Below are 25,269 nucleotides of genomic sequence, written 5' to 3' on the forward strand. Positions count from 1 at the left end.
CAGGCTGAGGACAGATAAAGCAAAGAAAGGCTGGCAAAGGAAAGAGCTGAGCTAACACAACACCACCTTCCCAAAACAAGGAGGGGGAATAACACACATTCACTGGCTTAAATCTCCTTGCTCTCAAACTGGGATCATCATCTGATAATATATGGGACAGGTATAGGAAGCTTTAGGAGCATATAGGAACAGGTATATGCTTCCATATAGGAAGCATTAATTAAGCGTGAGAAGCAAGAGCAAGCAGTCATATATGAGTGAACGATTTGCTTTGCCAAGTCAACACAAGACAAAAGCAAAGTATTGTTAGCAAAACGAGCCAGCACACAATCTATTAACATTCAGCATCCCCTTCCTCTACAGTTACATTACAGAGTTAGTCACTTTATCAACTTATTTCCTAAAATAAAAGTAACAACACTTAAGGACCTTACTAATTGGCACCTGAAATATTTTTGAAACTTGGGTGGGGTAAACATCAAGGCTTATTTTATTTTGCTAAGTTGTTCCTATCCTAAAAGGAGTTCTTTCATGTGCAACATTTGATAAACAAATATAGTTACAGCATTAATATTTAAAAGGAAATAGTCTCAGCTCAATGCTGAAAGCATCTGAAGATTCAGCTTCATGATTTATTCAAAAAAATCTTAAAAGGCCATGAACACAGTTTCACTGCAAACAGCTGTTTTTAAGGCTACAGAACTAAAACTTACTAGGCTGCAAAACATGACATATCATTACCTCAGATTTCACCAGTAAAGATCTAAATTAATAGTATAACTTAAAAAAAAAATATTTATCAACTGCAAGGTAAGATGGCAATCTTTCTAAATCCTGTTGTCTACTTAGCCATAATGAACAGAAGTCCACTGTACTGAACAGAAAAATACTATTATACACAGATCATAGGAATCAGAGGAAAAACTCACAATAAGCTTTGCCTAAGTTTCACTAAATTTGAAGTAAAAAAATGACATGTAGATGACTGGGTTATAGCTTATTGTTTCTCAGTGAACATGTGTGAGAGAATTAAAAGGCAAACAATTGGGAGAGAATGACTGAATCAATCTCTTGGTTTCAAAGTATTTCTGTTTAGTTAATTCTTGACTTGAATTCAAACTGCAGCCATTTCATTTTGTTGCTGACTTTTTTGGCAGTACTTTAACCTAACTTAATGTTGTTACATTACATTCCTCAGTGACTGAAACTGAAGTCAGAAATTAATGATTTACCACAATAACAGAAATCATTCAGTCAAACAACACTTGGTACTGTTTGGTTAAATTCAATAATTTAAGAACCTTATCAGTTTCCACACCTGCACTTGTCAATTAATTTTCTTTAAATATGTGTACTAACACAAAAACATGGGGTTGCATTCCACAATACATTCTCATATTTCTTGATGTTGATATGGGCATTGGCTATTTAACAATTATTTTGACATTGTACAATTACACAGTTGTCAATACATCTTCAAGACATCTTTAAATGAGGTATTAAATGTAGATAAATTGCAGAAACCAGATAATACTTAAGAGTGACAGGAATGGAATATTTTTAAACTAAATTCAAAATAATACTTTAGAAGCAAATGATTCCATGTAAATACTTCAGAAAACCATTAACTCTCTCCAAACAGCAACTATCATGTTGATTCCATTATTGCAAACAAAATTTATCATAGGAATCATACACCAGGTTGAACGTATCTCTCTGAAGCTGCTGTACAAATATACAGAACTGTACAGCTGTTTGGTTTTAATTTCCCAGAAAGTTTGTGATCTTTTTCCACAGTTATGAAAGTTTTGCTGAAAATCTTTGCAAAAAAACCTATTTTCAACTTACCTAGCGAGTAGCTGCATAACTATAACTACATGCCACCTACAACTGTGTCTCTAGAGATACTTGTTATTTTTACGTTAAGGTCTTTGGAATGAAAGGTATGAAAACCTGTAACACTTGAAGAACAAAGCTGATTTTACATCTTCTTCACCCTCACAGTATAAACCTGACTCCTGCTTCAAAGTAATTGTCCTCTCTTTAGAACAAATTCTGACAAACATACTTGACTGGCATACACTATATCTAAAGTATTGAATTACTTTGACATTTTTCACAAAAATAAACCTTTGCATTACTGCAATTACTGTATAAATTGAACTGGGGCCTTTTTATAGCCTCTCTTCTTCCACAGAAAAGCTTACAAGATTATTCCCTGAAGCAAGCTGCATGCTACAAATATGCTTACAACTGAACTTGTATGTATTCATATAAATGATGCTTTTCCCATTGATAAAATGGCTATTTGCCATTAAATTTGCATTTTTTTAAGTACCCCAAACAAACATTACTCCTCTTTTAGTAAACAGTACTTCATGTAGAAGCGGTCTTGTTAATTTTTTATTAGCATTTTGATAGATCAACATTTTAAGTAGATTTGATTCCTTTTTTTTCAGAATAACAGATTGCTGTATTTCCTATCAGGGCAAATCCTCCTCTGACATTGCAAAAACTGTGTACATTAAGTGAAGGATGGAGACTTCCTCATTTTTATTTCATTTTAATTTTTTTTCCAATTTATATTTAGAGGAAGCACACATACCTCCAAGTGCTCCAGGGACACCCTCTGGATCAGTTTCATGGTCAACCTCCAAACTCAAGCTGCTCCAAGCCCCCTCAGAAAAACCATTTAAAGTAAGTGTCACCAGTTCAATGTCCAGAATAGCCAGGGGAGAAATCACTACTGAGGGGCTGGCACCAGGTCTCTGCGTGGTGGGGAAACTGGAATATGCCCCTCAAGTCAGATCAGCACAAGCTGCTCACTGTGTATTGATTTCTCCTTGACACTGAAGAGGTTCTCTATTTTGAAGCCAACACATCTAAGAACTGTAAAATACAGCATCAGGAAGAAAAGTCCCTGACATGACAAGGTCCCAAACCTATAGTTTTGAAATTCTGACCTGTAAACACCACAGCTGCTGTTATATGTATGGCAAATCAGAGAAAGACAAATTGAAGTGCTAGAGTCAGGAACTGAACCACTTCACCTCCTAGGTCCCACCACAGACATCTGCTGGAGAGCCACACGGGCTGTCTATGCTAACATTCAGGAAGATTTCCTCATCCAAACATTATAAATTACAAAAAAAAAAAAAAAAAATCATCAAGCACAATCCTGATACATTGCAAAATGCTATCTCTCTGCATTGCCAACTCATACCCTGACAAACTACAGCAACACAAGCCATGTTACTGTGCTGCAGATTACTTGTCATGTTTTCAAACATAGAATCATAGAGTGGTTTGGGTTAAAAAGGACCTTAAAGGTCATCTAGTTGCAACCTCCCTTCCATGGTCAGGGACACTTTCCACTAGACCAGGTTGCTCAAAAGCCCATCCAACCTGGTCTTGAAGGCTTCCAGAGATGGAGCAGACACAACTTCTCTGGGCAACCTGTTCTACTGTCTCACCGCCCTCATAATAAAGAATTTCTTCCTAATATCTAAATCTCCCTCTTTCATTTTAAAGCCAGGACCAGATGAGCCTGCCAAGACTTCTCAAATATGATGGATAATGACTTAGCAACTTTATCCACCAGTTCCCTCAGGACCCATGGATAATAAAATCCTGAAATTATTATGATTCAGATAAAAATTAGATTTTTTAAAGTCTCTTGAGTGGTTCTTCGGACAAAAACTGAGAATAGACAATAGCACAGGGTTTAGCTACAAACGTGAAAACTGTTGGCATTTGCACTTCACATCAATACCCATTCCAGTCTTACCTGGTAGATATCAGAAAGGCTGCTGCTTCCTGAATCACTAGTGATGCTACATCCTGAGTGACTAGATGAAACGTGGGTCACCTGTGGGTGGAGACTGTCAGTAAGGTGCAGCTTTGTGAAATCTGCAGGAAGCTATAGGTGGAGCAGAAAAAGCGTCATTACAATTTGAGGTAAATAACACAGCAAAAGGAGTTAATATAAATTTATATCACACTTTATTCTGTGCCAAAACCAAATAAATTAAGAAAACTAACGGGGCTTGAGAATGCTGTGTAAAATTTTGAGTTTTGCAGTTTTTTTTAATTCATGCAGAGGTCAGCAAAATACCACCAAATTGCTGCAAATACAAGATTTTTGAAAAACATGTCTCTGAGGACAAACAACAGCGAAGCAATCACCCTTATACCAAAACTCTTCAGTGTCTTGCTATGAGGTTTGACAGAATTAAAGTGCAGATGAATATTGTACTAGTTTCAATATCAATGGCTTCCTTTAAGGGGGTTAACAGCAAGTAAACAAGCACTGCTCTGGGCTTGGCTAACTCCTTTGCCTCTGAAGTTAAAGTAGAGTCAAGTAAAATCCAAGCCACTGACCTATCTGTTATACTTTGAGTGAAATAATGGGATGCCAAATAGGAAATGTGGGAAGACTGACACAATTGCAAAGAGCTACAATCCTGAAATGAATTTGCTTACACACAGTGCTGAAGGATAAATTGAGACAATCTATTTGATGCACCAAGATTTGTGATGTATATTTTTACTACTGCTTTATGCACACAGCTGCCAGGAAAGTGTTTTAAGTAAACATTGTCAGACTGCAAAGTGAATTTGGATAAAGTAAGGTATTTTCTGTCTGAAGAAATATTTAAATGCTATTTAAGGGGCAAAATACTCCTCTTCCTAAGAGCTTCCCTAAGAAGCTTGCATCTCACCACTAGTTAATAAAAGTATATTAATGTATCAAGTTTGGAATGCAATAAAGGCTTCAATAATTAAAAAAAAAAAACTTTCCTCATTAATTTCTTTTTTATTTATTTCAGCCCAGGAAAGATAGATACTCTCTACAGAGTGTGTTTGTACCAGGAATGTCACATAAAGTGTATTCGCCCATGTCAGTTATGAATGCTACCTTAGCACTATTATCATTCTCCCTGTATGGAAATGAAAATAACACCTCATTCAGCATTAAGATGTAAGTCGTTGATCAGTATAAAAGGTTATGAGAAAAGAAATCTGCAAGTCACAGGACAGTGTGCTTGAGGAAATTATTGGCTCTATACAAATAAAGATACTGAATGATTTTACTGCTGTTTGCCTGTTTTATGTTTGTTTGTTTATGGAACATGCCCTAAGAGAACCTTGGCTTTGGGATTTGTGGTGAAAGCAGATAATTGGAAACCTTAGTCTTATTTAAACTGACTGGCATTCCCTACATCCTAACACACCTTCCTTACTACACTGCACCAGCATAGCAATGACTGCAACAGTGACAGCAAAAATGGCTACATTTTAAACAATTCTTTCTTAAGATTTCACAAAAGAGCAGCTAAAACCAGGAACCCGACATTAATAACCCTAAAAAGCTTCAGTAAGCAAAGAGCTAGAGTTGACCTTCATATACTAATCAACAAAGGGTGGGCAATTAACAAAAGCAATAGTCTAACACATGCAGCCATGGATGCTGCCTCCAGAAAAATCAGGTTATGCTCATCACTGATGATGATATACCAAAAGGAGAAAATACAGCATTAAGGAGTGCATTAGTTACAGTACCTGTTTAGAATAGTATCCGCATTAGGATAGCATCAGACTACTAATGCTACTTCCTTTTCCAACCAGTAAATTTGAATTATCACAAAAATTAAAAGTATATACTGATATTCAAGCCACTACATCGGTTTTTTTTTTTTTTTATCATTATTTGAGCCATTCTCCAAGTAAATGTCCATTTTGTAGGCAGAATGCATAGTAAGTGCACCACCACAGCTTTTGCAATGTGTCAATGACTGATCCCACAAGTACAATCTCTTAAAGCATTCCAGGCTAATTTTGAAGTAGAAATCCTACACATTATTTTAAGATACATGTACAAATCATTTAAGATTCACACGTTTAACGGTAGCTTGCAAAGGTACAGTATTTCAAGGAGTTTACATTTTATAAAGTAATTACTTTATAATCACAAATAAATATTAACTCCATAGGGAGGTGCATGTCAAGACAGTCTCGCACCAAGCTAATTTTTTCATAGTGCCCTGCAAATATCTCCATGTCATTAACAATTACATTTATTTTTTATCAATGCAATAACAGTTCTTAAGAACCTCACATCAAAGCAAATCCAAAAAATGAAGTCAAACTACGTTTAACATAATGACTGCAATTAGTGTTTTAAATGAACGGCAAAGATTTAGGTTTTGTTATTACACAGGCAATAGGAAGAGGCAGGGGATTCCACAATAACTGATTCAATACATTGCTAATAAAAGCAAGACTTCTCTTTTTCTTTTTGGCTGTAGACAATCTGCTGAATGTTTGGTTATTACTGGTTTTGGAATAACTCCTCAAGTCAAAGCCATGCTGCATGAGCTGGACTTGCCAAGTGGTGACAGCACAAAATCAGAAGCAGGCATTTTACTTAAGGCAACTTAACTAGCCACTTTGATCATAATCAAATAGGACTATGTACAAGCAGAAAGCACATGCTCACATCTTTGCAGAATACTACGTCTCTGTGCTACATGCCCGAAAGCAGCATCCACTTCGACTGCCCCATCCCCAGTAAGTTAAGGTGAGAAGTTGTGTGAGGAAAAGAAAAAGTACAAAAATTAAGTAAGCTGAAACAGTTAAATGATGAGCTTAGTGAAAAGTGTGTGCGAGAAATACACACATTTCTATCTTAGTCACAAACTGCTATTTAAAACATTTCACATACAGAGTTGTACACAACATGGAGAAAAAGTAAAGCATGGATGACACGACAAACCACATGTGCTTAAGTCTTCTGTGTAAGTGTGGTGGGTTGACCCTGGCTGGATGCTGCATGCCCACCAAAGCTGCACTCTCTCTCCCCTACTCAGCTGGACAGGGGAGAGAATACATAACAAAAGGCTCATAGGTCAAGACAAGGACAGGGAAAGATCACTCACCAATTACCCTCACAGGCAAAAAGGACTTGGGAAATTAGTTTAATTTATTACTAATCAAATCAGAGTAAGATAATAAGAAATACAACCAAACCTTATGAAAACCCTTTCATCAACCCTTTTCTTCCTGGGCTTATCTTCACTCCCAATTTTTTCTACTTCCTTTCCCCAAGCAGTGCAGTGGAACAGGGAATGGGGGTTTATTCAGTTCATTACAGGTTGCCTATGCTGCCCCTTCCTCCTAAGGGGGAGAACTCCTCACGCTCTCCCCTGCTTTAACATGGGGTCCCTCCCACAAGCAACAGTTCTTCATGAACTTCTCCAGTGTGGATCCTTCCCACAGGATGCAGTTCTTCATGAACTGCTCCAGCATTCCAACTGTCTTGGAGCTGTCTGGCATTAGCTCTGTCAGACATAAGGGAAACTTCTGGCAGCTTCTCACAGAAGCTACCCCTTGTACCCCCTGCTATCAAAACCTTTCCAGGCAAACCCAATACAGGCTACACTGGTCACTTAAGGAGCACAGTGTTTGGTAAATGATTTTAGGTATGCAGAGCAAGAATAAAATGCCACATTCAACCACCTCAGTAGTGCCAGCAACCACCACAAAGGTGTCTACCCCAAACCATGATATTTACATCCTATTCCTTACTTGCAGTGCAACATGATTAAAAAAAATATCATAATGAAATCACACGACTGTACCCACTGAAAAAATGGCTAGGAACAATAACCTCTACTTTCAAGAAACATGACAGTTAATTTCACCACAGCAGGTATATTTGCCTTGCTACTGAATTTCACTGTTACAAAATTTTCTGTGCCTGTATTCAGCTATCATTCCACTTAACATTTCAGCACTAACTTTGGTATAAAAGGAAAACCAACGGTTTTCTTGCACTGTTTTAAAGTGCATAAAGGCTAAATCTTGCACATCTTTTATCCTCCAGACCATGCAGCAATATGAGAAAGTCTAAGGACATACCCTTTGCCTCAGTAATATCCCCTATCACCAACTGAAATCAACACAAATGGCATCAGAACTGAAGAGCCATGTTAAACTCTTTTACCATTTTCATTAAACGATGACTGGTTTTAAGGAGACATTCAAAGTCCTAAGGATCAAAAGCAACTTGTACTTTTTACGTAACAAGCATTTAGTTTTCTGCAACAATAAACTACACCTTTGCTGAAGCCAGAAGCAACTACAGTATTTCTTCACTTTATAACTGAACACTTGGGAGTCACAGCATCAGAAAGGACTAGGAGACACAGTAAAAACATAGAGGGGTAATTCAGACAAATTAATGCATGATTTGTTCTTAAGAAAATACAGTTTCAAAATATGTTATATGTACATCGCATTAAATAATTAGCAGTCATTATAAAGGTCAGATAGCTGTCCTGTTAACCTGTTCTCAGGATAACCTTTGTAAGTGAGAAATATTACAGCTGCATACACATAGATCTAATGAAGCATAACATGGGAACAGAAGTTTTTAATACAAAACACAAGCTGATAAAATAGATAACACCAAAGCCATAACTTTAATTTAACAGAGGTCATACATGTAGCTCTTATTAAGTAAGCAGCATGTGTGCATACACACATTTAAACAGTTTACACACACGGATAGAAACAAGAGGAAAAACAGTACATCTCAGAACTCCAAGTTTTTACTTCTTGAAAACCCTGAAACAAATGAAAACTTAAACAATTATGTGAAACTAAAGGACAAAGACTTATCTCCATTTTGAACTGTACAATACCTTAAGTCTTATCACATCTTCCTATCTTAAAAGCAGCATTTTATTACTTCCACCCTCAAAGTGAGTCACCACTTTATGCATGCAAAGTTAACAATTACTTTGCTCTGAATATGTTCCTCCTATTTTAAGAACATCATGATTTTCTCCTGCCCTACAGTGTATCTTTCTGTACAACAAAAGACAGTCTCTACTGCAACTCAAGAAATCTTTCGGCTTCTCCCCTAACAGCATTTTAAAAACAGAATATATTTTCAGCATATTTACTGGACAAGAAACTAAATATAAAGAAAAGCATAAAAAGGTATGAAAACAGCAAAAAAAAAAAAAAAAAAAATCAGCAAAATTATGCCAAAACCTTTCTTCATTTAAATAGTATTCCTCTGTAGTTGGGCTTTATTTTTGTTGTTGTGAAGGTGTTTGTTTGGTTTGTTTTTTAAATGCAGTTAATATGTGAAAACAAGTATAAAAGCAACAATAAGAAAGATGGACACAATAATTGTATTCTAAAATACAAGAGGAATTCTGGTTGGAGAGCTCCACTATACCACTAATTTTAGAGCAAACAGTAAGCATTTTACAAACAACGTTTTCTACCGAAGGCCAGTCAGCACTTTATGAAATATTTATCAAGCCTGCAAAGTGACTGAAGTATATCTGCAGAAAGATGTAATTAAAGAAAGCAAGGCGTAACATTTCCCAACGAATGATCATGTAAGTAACTAAGTGCCACTGAAACAGGCCAAGCAAGTACAGTAGACTTAAGACAACACAAAATATCACCTTTATAGCCTCTATTTCCACTTTCTGAAATTAAAGAAATGCAAGCAAACACTGATTCTTCAGCCTCTAACCACATGCATCCAAGTGCATATTCTATAGTACCTCTCCACTAATAATATGATAAAAGCCACCCTAATTAAAACCAAAAGTTGTTTATTTCTTTTATAGATGACAGTCCAACAAATCTAAATAAGGAAATCAGAACAAAGTTACTTTGGTATTCTGTATGTTTTGTAGGAAGAGCAACAGCAGCCAAATAAAATCAGTACTATGCCTTAGTCTTTCCCACTTTTTTCCTCATCAAGACAGTAATCATAATTTTTTATTTGCACTATAAGAGTGTTGATCACCAACCTAGTATTCTTCAGTATCCTATAAATTCAGTAACATTTTATTTCACTATTTACATAAATGTTCATTTTTACATTAAATGTTTGCAAGTCTGCTATATGTGCTTTAAGAATACACCCAGATTTATGTTATTTAATGAATGAAGGAAGAAATACTTCTAATAATGGTGGGTATTTATCAACATGTTATTTCAACATAATTCTTTTGCTAACCAAGAGAGACATCAAGAAAAACATTTTCATGGTTCACTGATTTGAAACACAACAGTCAATGTAAGTAATTACAGAATAATAAAGTAATTTCTATTGATTCTGTCTACAGACATGATGCAGCATGACATGTTCAGTGCAGAGTTAAATTTTAAATAAAAGTTTAAACTATATAGAGTTCAACTTAGAATGCAATTCCCATGGAAGTAGGATTTCCTTGTACTTAGGGGTGGGATGGGAAACATCAGGAGTATCTATGTAATTTCTCTGAAAACTCAAGCAAGAGTGAAATAAAAACCTTCCAACTTGAATTATGTCTTCTCTATATCACTCACTTTATACAATAGTATCTTATTTTGAATCTCCAAATTTTCCTCAAATAGACATGCTTATGAGAAACCATGGCTCAAATTTCATGAAGACCTACCCTTAAAAACATTCTTCATCTTGAGTACAACACAAAGCACAACCCATATTCTGAAAACAGTGCATTTGGGTGCTATTGCTGTTACAATAATTGTTTATATACAAAGCCCACAGCAGAATACCTTTAGCAAAAACACACATGATAAGGATCTTTTCTGGCAAGCTCTTCATATTTTCCTCCACCTATACTTTGCTATAGGTAGCCCCCAAAAAAAACTATTTAGAGGTTTAAGCTAATACAACGTGAGCTGCTGGTCTCACAGAAAGACTGAGATAGAGCGAGCACACAGTTAACTTTATGTTGTTTCCCAAAACACACAACTGCTACTTACTGACTGTACATCTCATAGCTCTCAGCAGCTAATCCTTTGAGCATTTCATGCATCGAATGTAATTATCCTTTGCTTGAAGGATTATTGACTTCTGCAGAGGGACAGAGGGGGGGAAATTTAAATGGGTGTCTGGGGAATTAGCAAAAGCTCTCAGGGGCAACCCTGTTCAATGGAAAAGTATGAAACGCACTCCTGACACACACCCATCGTTATTTAACTTCTCTATTATAGGACCAGATCTGTTAGCTGCTCTTTCTTTGACAATGTTTGTGTCACAGGTTCAGTGCAGCATTTTATATTCAAAATTGTCTTCTTCAGGAAATCTGGCATAAACATTATTCCTTGAGCAAACACAGATGCCAATGTATTGGCAACAACTCAAATTATGTATAAAAATTAGAAAAGGGAGTTGGGAATTGCATCATACAGGTATTTACCGTGCCTATGAACCAAGAATAGAAATGAAAAAAAATGCAGAATGCATTTGAACTAAATCACACTAAACTGAACTAAATCATCCTAAACAATTTTCCAAAGCTGTTCTCAGTTGTTCGAAATTCTGAACTCAAACCATTATAACACATTTACAATGAACAGCACAAACCTGCAAAATCAGAATATTTTTATTTAGAACTCTACTCAGAAATCTGCCTCAGTCAGAAAACACCTGGTGAAAGTGTAACTTCTTTACTGGGCAACAAAGGATAATTTAGTACTTTTAAAACATGGGATCTGTGATGGCTTTAAAGTTAGAGCAGTTCTGCTCTAGGGATCAAACTAAAGAGACTGTTCTACAACTGTTTTGACTGTGGGTAAGCATCTAAGTACTGACAAATTGCTGATGACGTTAACCACATGGAGAACCAATCTGCTAAAAAATGTCCCAAAAAGTGCAGCGGAAGTGAAACCTTGCAGAAGGGAGCATGCAGGATTTTCAGGTCTTCCTCCTCTTTTTTCATTAAGTATCTGGTATTTTACATTAATCAGTTTGGTTTGCTTCATAAAGTGATCAGATTTAGATCAGACCCCATTCTTCGTCACTTTCAACTACTATGAAAAGCAGAATCTCTATTCCAGTGTATTACATCTGCACATTTACAAGAACCTAACATCACTCTTGGTAGCTTGCCGCTGTCCCAACCAAGAACTTGCATTTAGAGCTTTAACAGAGCCTGCACAACCTACAAATTAACAACTTCCCAAAGACAGTGAATAAAATCAAGAAGGGAATTAGTATTGTGGAAATATACATGATGAAAACTGACAACTAGGGACTGGCACACAATGACCATTGCCATCCAGGCTGAAGTAAATACCATTCTGAGGCATTTCAATTGACTTCTGGAATATCTCTAGGGTAGGAGTGCAGAAAATTGAGCTCAACCACTGAACTTCAGTAAAAGCTCCCCATTATTTAATACCAATAGACTTGGAGGACAACAACAACAACAAAAAAACAAACAAACAAAAAAAAAAGCCTGGTTTTGCAGAGACCTCTCTTGGGAATAACTGATTTTCATGTTAACATAATGCATGTTCTAGTTGATGTTTTTCCCACAGTTAGATATTTCTAAATACTTCCTCTTGTGGCTATTCGGGTGTTTAGTATGCTGAGAACTACTGCTAGTTGGAAACTGAATGTTCTAATTTCAGGACTTCTGGAGGCTTATAAGGTTAAATTTTGAACTCTTTGGCCTGTTACAAGAAACTGTGAAAGAGGAAGGAACAGAACCTGGTCAGAAACTTTGCTTCCACAGGAAACCAGGCAAAAGATTTATGTCTAAGGATGTAAAAGCAAAATAAGTTCAAGAACACTTTATGTGGACACGTATCTTTACAGGAAATGTGAATTGAGACATTTTAAGTGAGATGTTTCAAATCCCGTATAACATTTTAACAAATAAGGGGATTGCTCACGCATACCTCATATACAGACTCATTTGGGGTTTACACAAATCTGCCAGGTGGACACAGGAGATGCTGAAGAGCAATTATAGCAGCAGGGATAAAACTGGTAGCACCTGCATCCCCATTTTATTTTCAGCTTTAAAGCAGCACTCAGGATTGAACACCACTACAGACAAGTAAAGAATCTAGCCCAAACACGAAAACATCTATCCCGGGCACATTTTAAATAGTTACACTAAATACCTATGATATGTATACAATTCGAAGTGTTGAAGCCTCCAACAGTAGGGTGCTTTTACACCATGTGTTGCCTTTTTGTTTTATAACCAATCACGGAATATTTCATTTCATGGGTACAGCACTCTAGCCAATCTAACAGAGCTTACTTTCAGACACTCATGAGGGGATGGATATTCTCAGTTTTGAACTGCAGCTGTTTAAACTGAATTACTGCAGTGTACTACTAAACTGAAGCACTGAATTTTACTGCACTGAACTAACTTATAATAGTAAAAGGAATTAAAAAAAAAGTGATGTTTATTTTTTAAAGATGGTAGATGAAAAATAATAGGTATAGGAAAGATCTTAAAATTCTCCTCTTGCAAAGTGGAGGGAAAAAAAAAAAAAAAAGAAAACCACAATGTGCTGGTAAATCCTGCTTGTATCACTGTTAGTACAAGGGATGAGCAGGACACTCTTTTGTGAGCATACGGTCACTGCTACTTGAAGTTAAAGAAATACAGTACAATATGCGAAGATGTGGGATCATGCATTTTGAAACAAAACCCAAGAACCTGGGAACTTATCTGTCAGAAATTACTGCTATAAGACTTTCAGCATATCAGCTTATCAGCTTATCAGACTGAACTGTTCAGGTGATGCAGCAGCAGGAGAACCCAATGAGATCACAGCACTCATCATACAGAAATACAGAAATTCTGGGCTCTTCTCCATGGCCCCAGCAGAGACCTTATTTGGAAATGTTAAACACATTCCCAGCTTCATATTTTCAAGAAAGATGGACTTAAACCCATGTGGATAGAGTTAGAGAACTATCAGGATTAACAGAAGAAAAGCTAGTATTTGATAAAGTGCAAGAGAAGCACGGCTTATTTAGCCTGAGCTGAGACAGGGTACGATCAGTATCAAGAAATAGGAAGGAGGAAAAAAGTATTTCTAGTAAAAGGCAATGAATGTCAAGTCAGTGTCAAGCTGAAAGAACACTGCTACCTAATAAACCACAGAGAGTCTCGAAAGCAGACTCCACAATAGCTGTGTTGAAGAAGGCTTTCAAACCAAAGCTAAATGAAGCTATGAATGTGCTGTACAACAGTGTTTAATGGCACTGACCCAGAAAATCACTTCCAAAGACATGTCACTCCTTCAAACAGATAAATCTGGTATCATTCAGAAGCAGACTAACCAGAGGAGGAAAAAAAAAAGACAAAAATCAACATGATTAACATAGCAACATTTTAGAGTTTCTTATTGGTAGCTTCTTAGTAAAGACCCAAGTAGTCTGTATACTTCCCAGGAAAATGCTTTTTAAAGAGATAAATATGCAGGGAGTTGCCATGGACAGATGCAAAACCTAGCGATTTCTTTTTTTTATACTCTACAAAATAGCAGGCTAACTGAAATAAATGTGATGAAAATTTAAAACGACATGACTTTTCAGGAGCAATTGATCGAAAATTTTGTTTGAAGTCTGATGGTTGCAGCCAAGTCAATGCCACCCTTGGAGGTTTAACTAAAGGGTTATCTTTGCATTATAGTATCAAGGAATAGTTAATGAGAAAAGTGGGTGGTTCTTTCCCAATACGATAACTTTGGTTTTCAGTAACTTAAGCAGTAGGAGAGAAATGCATAATTTTCAGCTAATAACTAGCTCCAAATATGAAATCATGTACTTGATCTATGTGCTTGCTCTACAATGGAAGTTTCCTCCTTTTTCCTTGTCTGACAATGAAAGATGCACACTCTGCTTCATCTCAAACAACAAAAAAAATAAACTGAAGAACTGCAGTATTACAAGATGTGTATCTTGACACACAAGTAGACATCAGGGCACTTGCTAAACTCTGTTTTAAAGAACGTTCTGATTGTAGCATTCTTTAACATAAGTCCAAAATGTGTATTACCATAATCATTGGTTTCAGATTGCTAACTGCATCATAGTGAGCATTTAAAAACAATGAAAATTTTAAAGTGGTGGTAAAGACGAGGCAAATAATGTTGCTTAAACATTGGGATGTTATTTTTGAAATAAGGCAAACTTTAAAAGAATTGTTATTAAGAACATCTTAAAGTTTAGAAACAGTACTTCTGAGACAAATGCTAAAAGGTTTTGTGTCTGCATCATAGAGTAATGAAGGTAGTAATCTCCCTGTTTTTCTGGATAATGTAAAACTAGCACAGCAACAAGGCAACTCAAAATATTTTAAAATGACAGGTATTTCCCTTTATAAGTGACCAATGCTGCAAAATCTTAAAATAGTATGATTTTACTTTATCTATTTTTATTGTTGTACTAACATGCTAGCAGCCAAACAGCTCTATTACTTATTTTATGAGTTTTGAAGGTGCAACTGTACTTATGCCATGGCAATATAACAGCAGTGGATGTTGCTGTAAAACTCCCCAGTTTTGCTTGCTCAGTATTTCACATTTTCCCTCATATGGTAGCCAAAGAAAATTAATGAAGATTTTTCACACTGACACAAGCTTTTAAAACTCTATGTGGTATCATGCATTCCTAGTACCTCCAGAGATTCTGTTCTGTCACACAGAATGAAATTCCAACTTCTTTGAACTACTACATATTTACTAGTTTAGGCAAATGACCTACTTGTGTGTGCTCACTGTGATCATAGGAAGGGAAAATGTAAAGGACCATTTTTTGCTATTTCATCAGTCTTTAGGAAGCACAAAGATGTCCCCTAATTTCTGGAGCACAGTGCAGCAACACCTGTGAAAAGCCACTTAAAATTACTGACACTGATCAACACAGAACCATTGTTTATATTAATAAAATTTCCATTTAATTCTGAAACAACCTGCACAGCTTTTCTCTCTAGTCTATGTGGCAGTTATTCATATCTGTAATATCAAATGCTAAGCTCAATGAGCGCTCCCTTCCTCACCCCCTTTTCTAAATCACCTAATTGCTACAAATGTCCACAACAATATATTCAAAAGATAAGTAAAACAAGACCTGATATGAAGCCCGCTAAAACCAAGGCTGCTTTAGAGCAAGGAGACATCGCCAACTGAACCACATTATTCTGCTTAAAATGCTGACATTCAGATGCGATTTCCCACAACATATCTGTGTCTGTGCAGGTGTGCACATAAGAGTTTAAATCAACCCTCATTTTCCTGTCAACAGCATACAACTAAAAAACACAATCCATGTAGCAACTTCTATGTTCGACTGACACCATGAAATATATTTAGGAAGAGATTTTACATCACAGATTGCAAAACTGCAGAAAAACAAACAGCACAGAAATCTCTCTGGAAATACTGGGACCAATACTGGAAGCCTGTTCTACAGATACAATTAGTGAACTTCACCTTTTTTTCTCCTACCTACCAGAATACAAGCTATAGACCCAGGATGTGTGCACATGCATCACCTACTGCACAAGGTCACCTTTCAATAACCAGAAAATTTAAGAGTAAAAACCTAACTGCTGGTTTATGACAGCACTAGAACAGTCTTTGCTATAACACTCCATGCTGCCAGAGATTAAGAAGGTTAATTTCTTTTATATAAGGGGTAGACAGTTTAACTATTTACTGCATTAAACATGCTATCTCTGTGTGCTTAATGAATAAAACCCCAGCTGGAACACTGAACCTCCACTTAAAAACAAAACAATCATATTACTCTAACTCAGGAATTCCTAAATTTAGTTTTCCCTGGGTACCATCATCAGAGAAAGAATAGGAATGTACAACGCTAGTGGAAGTGGCAGGTGTAGGAGTGACATTTAGCTGTCTAAACAACCTCTTCCTTCAACAGGAAAGAGGCAGATAACTAGATTTTCTGTATACTGCTGCTGACATGCATGCCGCTGTTTGTGAAAGTGTGCTTTAGTATCCATTTATTTAGGAATAGCAGCTGTAGTTGGGGACCTTGGACCTCTGCTGAACAGAAATATCTGATATCCTTTTCACTGAATTGCAAGAAAACACTCGCGTTCCCATGAAGCTGAAAAAAACCCCATTATCAACTAAAAGAACTGAGTGTTTTGAAAACAAGCAAGACTGAATAGGACAGAAACTGGAGTCAGACCACAGAAGTCACATGCCAACAGGTAAGGAGGGGAACACTTAGCATACCAACTTCTACAGTTATTAACAGAAAGTAAGAATGCTTTAATTTTGGTTTGTTTTTCATTCTGCTCCTACAGCTGTGAACAGCTTCACTTCTAAAAGAATCAGTACGAGTCTTCCCTGTTGCCTTAAAAAAAATCCAGTGGACAACCACTTCCAGATGCAAAGTTAATTATTTAAGTAGGAAACTTTATGAAGGCTCCCAAATCCATAAATTCATGCATTTCCTTTTCCTCATAGCTCCTTAAAAAGCAAGGACAATAGAAAAAAAGATCTTCTATATTATTTATGGATCTTTCAAACAAAATCCCTCTACAGCCAGCTGTTAATTCAAAGGCCAAAAAACCTAAGTAAAAAAATCCACTGGTGATGTGGGTCAAAACTGAAAAGGCAAGCACACCAGGGAGATACATCCAAGTCTGACATCTGGCTCTTTCCTGAGCAATCTAGAAGAGTAAAGAGCTATTGCCTGCCAAGTATTTGGAATATTTTATTTTCCTAGCTTGTTATCATGAATACATTAAGATTTAGAGGTCAAGCTGTACCTTGAATGGAGAAGCAGCAGAGGCAGGCAATGTACAATGCAGGCTTTGACGAACTTTTAACTACTTACGTACAAGAAAAAGCAAGTCAAGAGCACAGAAAATGTGTTTGGGTTAAAATGAGAACAGCGATAATGGTTCAGCAAAGCTAAAATACAGCTAGCTAAGAAATAATTCCCACAATTCAGTTTAAATTTCCCAAAAATCAGTAATGGATTCTCCTTCCCTCCCTCTCCCCTCCCACCCCTCCACCAAGGTACAATGTCCTTCATCACCCCATTTTCAAGCCATCAATCCCACTACCAATATTAAATTTATTGTCTAATTCTGCAGCCACATCCTCTCTCTCAGGCATTACCACACCCTTTGAAATCATCCCACGTTAGAGGATCTGACCCACCTTCCTGACACTAATGTAACTCCACAGTATTCGTTAGGTTGGCAGGCATGCAACAGCAGATAGGCATTTAAGAAACAATGCTGTGGATGGAGTCCTAAGAGCACAACCCAGCTCCCATTCTCCTGGCTCTGCAGGGGTAACAGCAGCACAGAACAGTAAAAGCCTATTTTTAACTATAAAGCAAGCCAACATGACTAAATACACAAAGGGAGCAGACCTACAAAATAGCAAGACGTCATTTTTATGAAATCATTCTTTAGAGGAGAAAAAAAGAAGCAGCTTTAATCCATTTTTCTTACTTGCAAAGTCACAGTTTGGATTCAAGCTATAAACTAATAAATCCTACCCAGCTGGTGTGTCCAAATGACCCAGCTCACAGCGCCTGTGCTTGTCAGCAAGCAAGCTGACAGGCTGCACTCAGATAAAATGAGGCAATATTTATAGACTGAGTGAAATAAATCACAGGTTGAGGAATTTGACCACTGGGCTATTGTCTGGGCTTACAATGTGGCTCCTAGTTGTCCATAGGGCTCTGAAGATCATGTAACTGTAGTTACCATGAGATGCATTACTGCTACCAAACATCAGTATTTTGGTCTCCAGCCAACTCTCGTTCAGTTGAAGCAAGTTATCTGCAGGTAGAAAGTTACAAGTGCACCATGGAACTCCATTTCATTATTGCTGTAGCACTTGTTAGCTTATTAACAGATACTAAATGCAGCTGTAACATAATACTTAGCATTTCTTTGCATCCTAACTTACATGCTTTTCTTCTATTTTTTAAACGCAATTGGCTCTTGATTCAAGCTAAAAAGCTGGGACTGAAAGAGAAGGCTGGAGTTAAACCAGTTTTCATATTCCTGGTCCAAAGGAGAAGTGTCATTCCCTTACAAGCTGCAAATGTCGTGGAGGTATGCATATATTTGACTGTAGAGAGTCACAACCATCTTCATATTCAAGGCAAAAAACTTCACTCTGTGTCAAATGGTTCAGAGATATCTATTGTTGTTTACAGTTGTTACTAAACTGGAACTTGGGCAACATGTAAGCAAAAATCAGAAAGCCCTTCTGATTTGAAGGAGGGGGACTCACACCCCCATCAACTAACCAGCACAGGGACTGCAAAGCATGGGAACTATGGAACTTGTAGCAGGTCAAACTACTGTATGCCTCTTTAAGGCACTCCAGACAGGCTTTTGTAGAAATGGCATATTATATGAGACATCAATCTGCCTGCCTAAACACAGGACTCAGGAAAGGCCAGAAAACTAGCCAGTCCAAGCTGTATGATCAGACTACTCCCACAGTAAGGAAAATCTTCTTTCACTTTTCAGGGAAAGGGAACTAAGCATGCTTGGATTTTGTGCTCCAACATTTGCAATGGAGACCATGGATCACAAGAAGACTGCTGCCCGTATTTTTAGCTTTTTGACCAGCTTAAAGTTAGGATAAGTAGAGAATGCCAGGTTAGCTAAATACTTCACATCTGCAGTGATACCAACCCCAAAAGACAAGTAAGGGCATTGGGCCAAAGGCCAAAGGCTGGACCCACATTCTTGCATACTTCCATATTGCACCAGCCTAAGAAGCAAGTCCAGCATCACAAGTGTAAATTACAAGCAACACTTACACAAAATTTCATCCTATCTTCCAGTTATTTCACCAAATGCAATTGACTGTAATCCTTCATCTTTTCCAAGAAAAAAAGAAAAAAAGTCAATAGGTCATCTCCACCACTGTATCTCAGTTGTATTAGGGACTAAGTAGCAGCACTATTTGGGTCAGGTGCTATGTTAACATAAGGCTATTTACCTTCAGCATCACCCACATGAAAGCACTGCAATCTGTTGTCCTCTATCTGCCCTTCTAGCATCACCATACAAATGCAGGTTTGGGAAGGATGACAAACACTCATAAATTCGAGCTCCTGGGCATACGATCAACTTTCACAAGCAACCCACTGAGCAGGGACCCCTTCAGTATTTTATTTTCCCTGTGGTTCTCAGCTGAATCATCACCATCTCAAAATGAACAGCAAAAAAGACTACTGGCAAGCCGACAAAATTGGAAGAACCACCAACCAGCCAGCACTGGGATATCGTACGAGTGCAGTTAAATTTCAGTAGCAGACTAACAGATAAAGCATGCAGAGGTTAGAATCCTAAAACTCCTGCAGACATGCAGGGACATCCCACCCTTCTCTAGCACCACAGCTACCAAGCTCTCTTAATTACAATATGAAAATAAAGTGTGGCAGGTGCATGGTTCTTTCATCAAGGGTAAATCTTGAGAAATTAGTATGTCATTTTTCTCAAATCCTTAACATTAACTATACTTCTCATGTAGGGTCTTCACAGTCAGTAGTACTTTTCATTCACTGGCAATAAGAACACTGGAAACGTTGCCTCAGTATTACCCTCACCTGCATGAATTCCTGAAATACCCTACAATCAAGGGTTTTTTTTCTTTCTGCTAGTATCACTCCTATTAATTTTTAAATGCATAGAATGCTAACAAGAATACATTATTAATAGTAAGCTAAAAGAATTAATAGTCTGGTTATGCATCTGCTGTTGCAACTAAGGTATCAAAAATCTAAACTGGACTTTAATAAAATAATCCTGAGATCCTGAAAAGTATGTATTTATTTCATTCAGATGAAAATCACGCCACTGTGTATTCATGAAAGGGTTAGTAAAATTAGTTAAGGTTTTCAAACATCAAGGATGCTGTTAAGAACCAATCTGTAGCAATTTAAAGCCTAGAATACACTAAGGAATAAAAAAATAGCTAAGACAGCTGAAGAAAAACAAACTTTAAATAAGCTTAAATGAATTATACTGAAGAGTTTCCAGTGCCAACGTCATTCATTATCCCAGAGATCTGATGGTCTGAACATAGTTTGTTTATCAAGTTCTAGTTCAGAAATTAGAAATCATGGTTCCTAATGCTCATATTGTTAGATCATGTGCAGTTATCTTTTGATATTTCACTGATTTTGCAGACAAGCTGTAAACCTATCAAGTATAGAAGTATTTTACAGATAAGCTTCAGGTCATTTCAGTAGCAGAACCAGAACATAAGACACTTCCCCTTGCTTTTGCATACTGTAGTAGTCCCAGCAGCGACAACCACAACTGCAAAACCAAGCAAGACTACTGACAGTGGTTTCTAATTCACTGATAAGCCACAACTATTTCTTCGCATATCACTATCTGAGATTTCCTTCCTTAAATAACTAAAAATGAAGTTTCCAAAAACCTAATTGACTTCATCTTATTGGGATATTTTTAGAGGTCCATTTGCTAAACTGTCACGTTTATGTCACTTGGAAATTGTTTAAAGCTCAAGCATATGTACCACTGTTAAAATTCCTGAGCCAGTATTCTACAAGGGAGTGCAAATATTTTGCAGGTGAAAGAATCAACTCTAGACACTGAGGCACAGGATTTCCTTACGTGACTGTGCTTGCTCCCAGTTACAATGGACTTCATGTTACTCTATGTACACATTGCTAATTCCCTGATTTTTTTAACCTATGCTACTTAGCACAACACAATCCATTATCTTCTGCTTTTTTATAGCTTCTATTATTCCTGTGTCTTTATTAACTTGTACGATCAGGAGCAAATCAACAGTACCTTAAAGCATTTATGAGATTTTTTTTCTTTTGATGTTTGGCTTTTTGATTGCATGTATTTTATTTTACTTATTTTTGTGGGATTTTTTTCTTCATTTTTTTTCTTCCTGTTGGGTATCAGCAGCCCTCAGTTTCAGCTGGATTTTCAGCTGAAGATAAGGAAGGAGTGCCAAGAACTCAGTAATGATCAACAGCATTTCTCTGCTGGTCTCAAAATAGCATTTTGGAAAAAGCTGACTCTCCTTTTCAGGTTCAAATCTGTATTGTGACTGCAAATGACACGTTTCCAGGTGCTCCATCATAAATACCACTCCAATACCACCACTAGATTTGGGCACTTTGTTATGTAAACCAGAACCAACAATACTGATTATGTTAGTCACAATTCTCATTATGGAGCCTGAATTTTTCCTACTTCATAAACTTGCTGAACAAATGCCCTACTGTGAGATCATCTACGCCAACTACCTATGTTGACCTGAAAAAAATTCAGGTACTTCTTAGGAAGCTAGAGGAAGCACTTTTGTGTGCACACACACACAAAATACATAGAGGTGGTAGCTTTTTTTGGTATGGTTTCTTTTTTTTTTTTTCATCTTTTCCTCCTTTCTCCTAAATATGTTGTGCAATCCTCAGGCCTTGAAACAGTAACAGAAAGATGGCAGTACATGTCCTATGAGCCAAGGATGCTTTCATTGCCATCTCTGCAGGCAGCTAATGCTTTCACTGTCATTCCTATGAAATGACCCAAATTTTGCCATTTATAAGCTTTTGAGAAAAATCTGCAATTAAATGTTGTCTTGGAGAACAGGAATTTAGCCAGGCTCCACCACAGATCTCTGGTAGGATGCCAGGCAAGTCACTTAAAATCAACCTTTCAAATAATCATCAGGCCGTGGGTGCCTCAACTGGGCCAATATGCAGAAATTAAACTAATAAAATCCATACTTTTAACACTTACTTATGTCTAGCTCTCCTGAGGAATGAGCATCTTAAGTTCTCAGAATTCTGTCCTTATTTTTTGCCAAATATTTGCTTCAGCAGAGCTATCTGAAAAATTAAGACAATGCCACCCCTGCACTACTTTAATGAATCACATTAACACTTGGCTGACAAGCACCTTAAAAAGTCACAAAAGAAAAAAGAAAATACTTTCATCTTCCGAGTAGAACTTGACTAGCATGCCTAAACCACAACCTGGCTTGTTGAGCAATGAAGCTGGCCCAAAGTATCAAACAGCTTCTCATTAAACCAGAGCTATCCATCTTGAGAAGAATCTTATGGAAGATACATGGTTATGTAATTAAAGACTGTATCATAATGCACCTATGAAGAGGTGAAACACTATTCCTAATCATATGAAAAATCCATAACTCCTTTATTGGCCTTCAGACAGGATATTTCTTTCAAAATATATAAATTAAACGGAATAATCAGAAGGGGCCAAACCAGAAAACTGGTTTCAATAAATGATAAAAATAAAGGTGCCTAACAAAATCAGAAAAAAACCTGTATCAAGTCCCACTGCAATGTAATTTATTAAAATGAACAAAATCACCATCAGCAGCAGCTGCAGTAGCCAACAGGTTACTACTTAGTTGGAATTCTTTTTTTTACATCTATTTTTTTTCCAGATATATATATATAAACACATAAAAGCCTTCCAAGTGTAGCCACCTGATCACAAAATCACACCTCTTTTCCATGTGTTATTCGTGCTGTGCAAAGCTCATTCAAAGGACAAATAACTATCTGTGGCTACGTTTATTGTCTGAGCTATAAAATAACATGGATGACCTCTTCCAGTAACAGAAAATTATGCTTATTCTGTACAGTCCTAGATTTCTTAGGAAAGCAAGCTAGCCAGTACCTTACTACGTATCAAACTAGAACAAGTTTATTTGAACAATTCCCACTCAAGACTGTTCCTCAAAATACCACTCACTTCCTTCTCATTCCTGGGAGTGAGGGAGCACCTAGCACTGTGCCACAGATCTTTGTGAACTAAAATAGAGTAACAACAAGCCAAGGATTTGACTTGCCGCTTTTAATGTTTTCCAGTAATTCCAGACAGGTGAAGTACACCAAAAGACTGCAATACTACCTACGTGATCACTAAAGGACAGTCACTGGGCTGGCAGTGAAAAATATCCTTTATTAGCAAACTTTATTTCAATAACACTCAGAGTAAAAACGTAACTTCAACTTTCTTAAAGGTTGTGAGTAAGTCACTCCAAAGTACTCTGCAATTCATGAGCTGTTAATCATTGCACACTCATGAAAGCTACGCATCTCGAGTCACATTTTACCTGTCAATTTTATTTTTTTAATGACCTTGACTAAAGTTCCTACAAACACCACATGCAAGGAAGGGCACAGGAGAAATGAGACAGAAAGATAACATTTTAGAAGGCCCCAGCCTACCGTGGGAACCTTCTTGCGCTAGACTTTCACGTGATTCTTTTTTCACATAATAAAGCAGGTATAAGATGCAATGTGTGAAGCTTTTCAAGGGATAGTTGTTTCAACATCTACAAAGCAACATTTTTCTTTTTTTTTTTTTTTTGAAACATCACTCAGCCTCCTAACATCTAAGGTAATGAAAATTATAATGAATGCACTACAAAGCTTGTTGAGAAGACTCTCAAAACCAGCAAGGACACAGGCAAACAGAACAAACCTAGTGAAATACACAAAATCTAGTTAAGTACACTAAATACAAAAACGAAGCAGAACAACTTTTGCAACAATCCAGCTTACAGTTCTTTGCCATCTTTCACCCAAATCATACTCCCCGTCCAGCAGATGACAACAGCTGTGTATGAAGGAGCACCACCAATAGATCAACATGACCTTCAAATAGGTGTCCATAGCACTGCTTCAGACTCTTCCCATTTATAAAACATGAAGTATGTAGGAGCAGCACACTTGACTGATGCTTCTGATTTTATTTCTTATATTAAATAATGTAGGAAGCACAACACAATTTCTTACTTTTCCTCTCTTCATTTTCGCCATGATGAACATAATGGCCAGTTTGCATACCATTTTCACAGAACAGTAGATTTAAGCTACATCCCTCATTCCCTAACTAAGCTAATGTGAAATTAAGATTTAACAGCATTAACTAAAATTAATTCACAGAATTTTGGGAAGCCTTGCACAAGAGATTTTTGCATCCAATTCCAGACTGTCCCAACAAATCAGGCTGCGAGACTCTAGGTGGGGATGTCACAGAAGTAATTGAGGCTTTCTCCTTGACATAAGTCACATACCAAGAAAAGATTTAGGATTCTAGGAACATACTAAAATGAAAATAACACATCACAAAAAGTACTAATTCAGTAAGTTTACCTTGTAGACAAAGCTAGACAAAGTCTATATACATTGAAACTCCAAGCTTGCCTTTCCTCTCTATCTGGTGACAGAACACTGGAACAGGCTGCCCAGGGAGGTTGTGGAGTCTCCTTCTCTGGAGACATTCAAAACCCGCCTGGACACGTTCCTGTGTAACCTTATCTAGGTGTTCCTGCTCCGGCAGGGGGATTGGACTAGATGATCTTTTGAGGTCCCTTCCAATCTCTAACATACTGTGATACTGTGAAAAATTCACATCTTTTGGTCCCATTTTCCAA

The 25,269-nt window shown here is 37.0% G+C and overlaps 1 protein-coding gene across 9 annotated transcripts in view; it reads right to left on the minus strand.

The window, feature by feature from the left end:
* RAPGEF2 (Rap guanine nucleotide exchange factor 2) overlaps positions 1 to 25,269 on the minus strand; it is a 191,829-nt gene that overhangs the window by 43,034 nt on the left and 123,526 nt on the right. For 8 of the 9 annotated variants that reach the window (XM_061373325.1, XM_061373314.1, XM_061373376.1 and 5 more), the window contains one exon: positions 3,788 to 3,919. The exons of the other annotated variant lie outside the window; for it this stretch is intronic. In XM_061373325.1, coding sequence (XP_061229309.1) covers positions 3,788 to 3,919 — 132 coding nt within the window. The remainder of the gene's footprint in view (positions 1 to 3,787; positions 3,920 to 25,269) is intronic. 9 annotated transcript variants of the gene reach the window in all.

This window comes from Neopsephotus bourkii, unplaced genomic scaffold (assembly GCF_033783945.1).
Source record: "Neopsephotus bourkii isolate Nb327-2 ecotype Australia unplaced genomic scaffold, CSIRO-AGI_Nbou_v1 NB_168, whole genome shotgun sequence".
NCBI lineage: Eukaryota > Metazoa > Chordata > Aves > Psittaciformes > Psittacidae > Neopsephotus > Neopsephotus bourkii.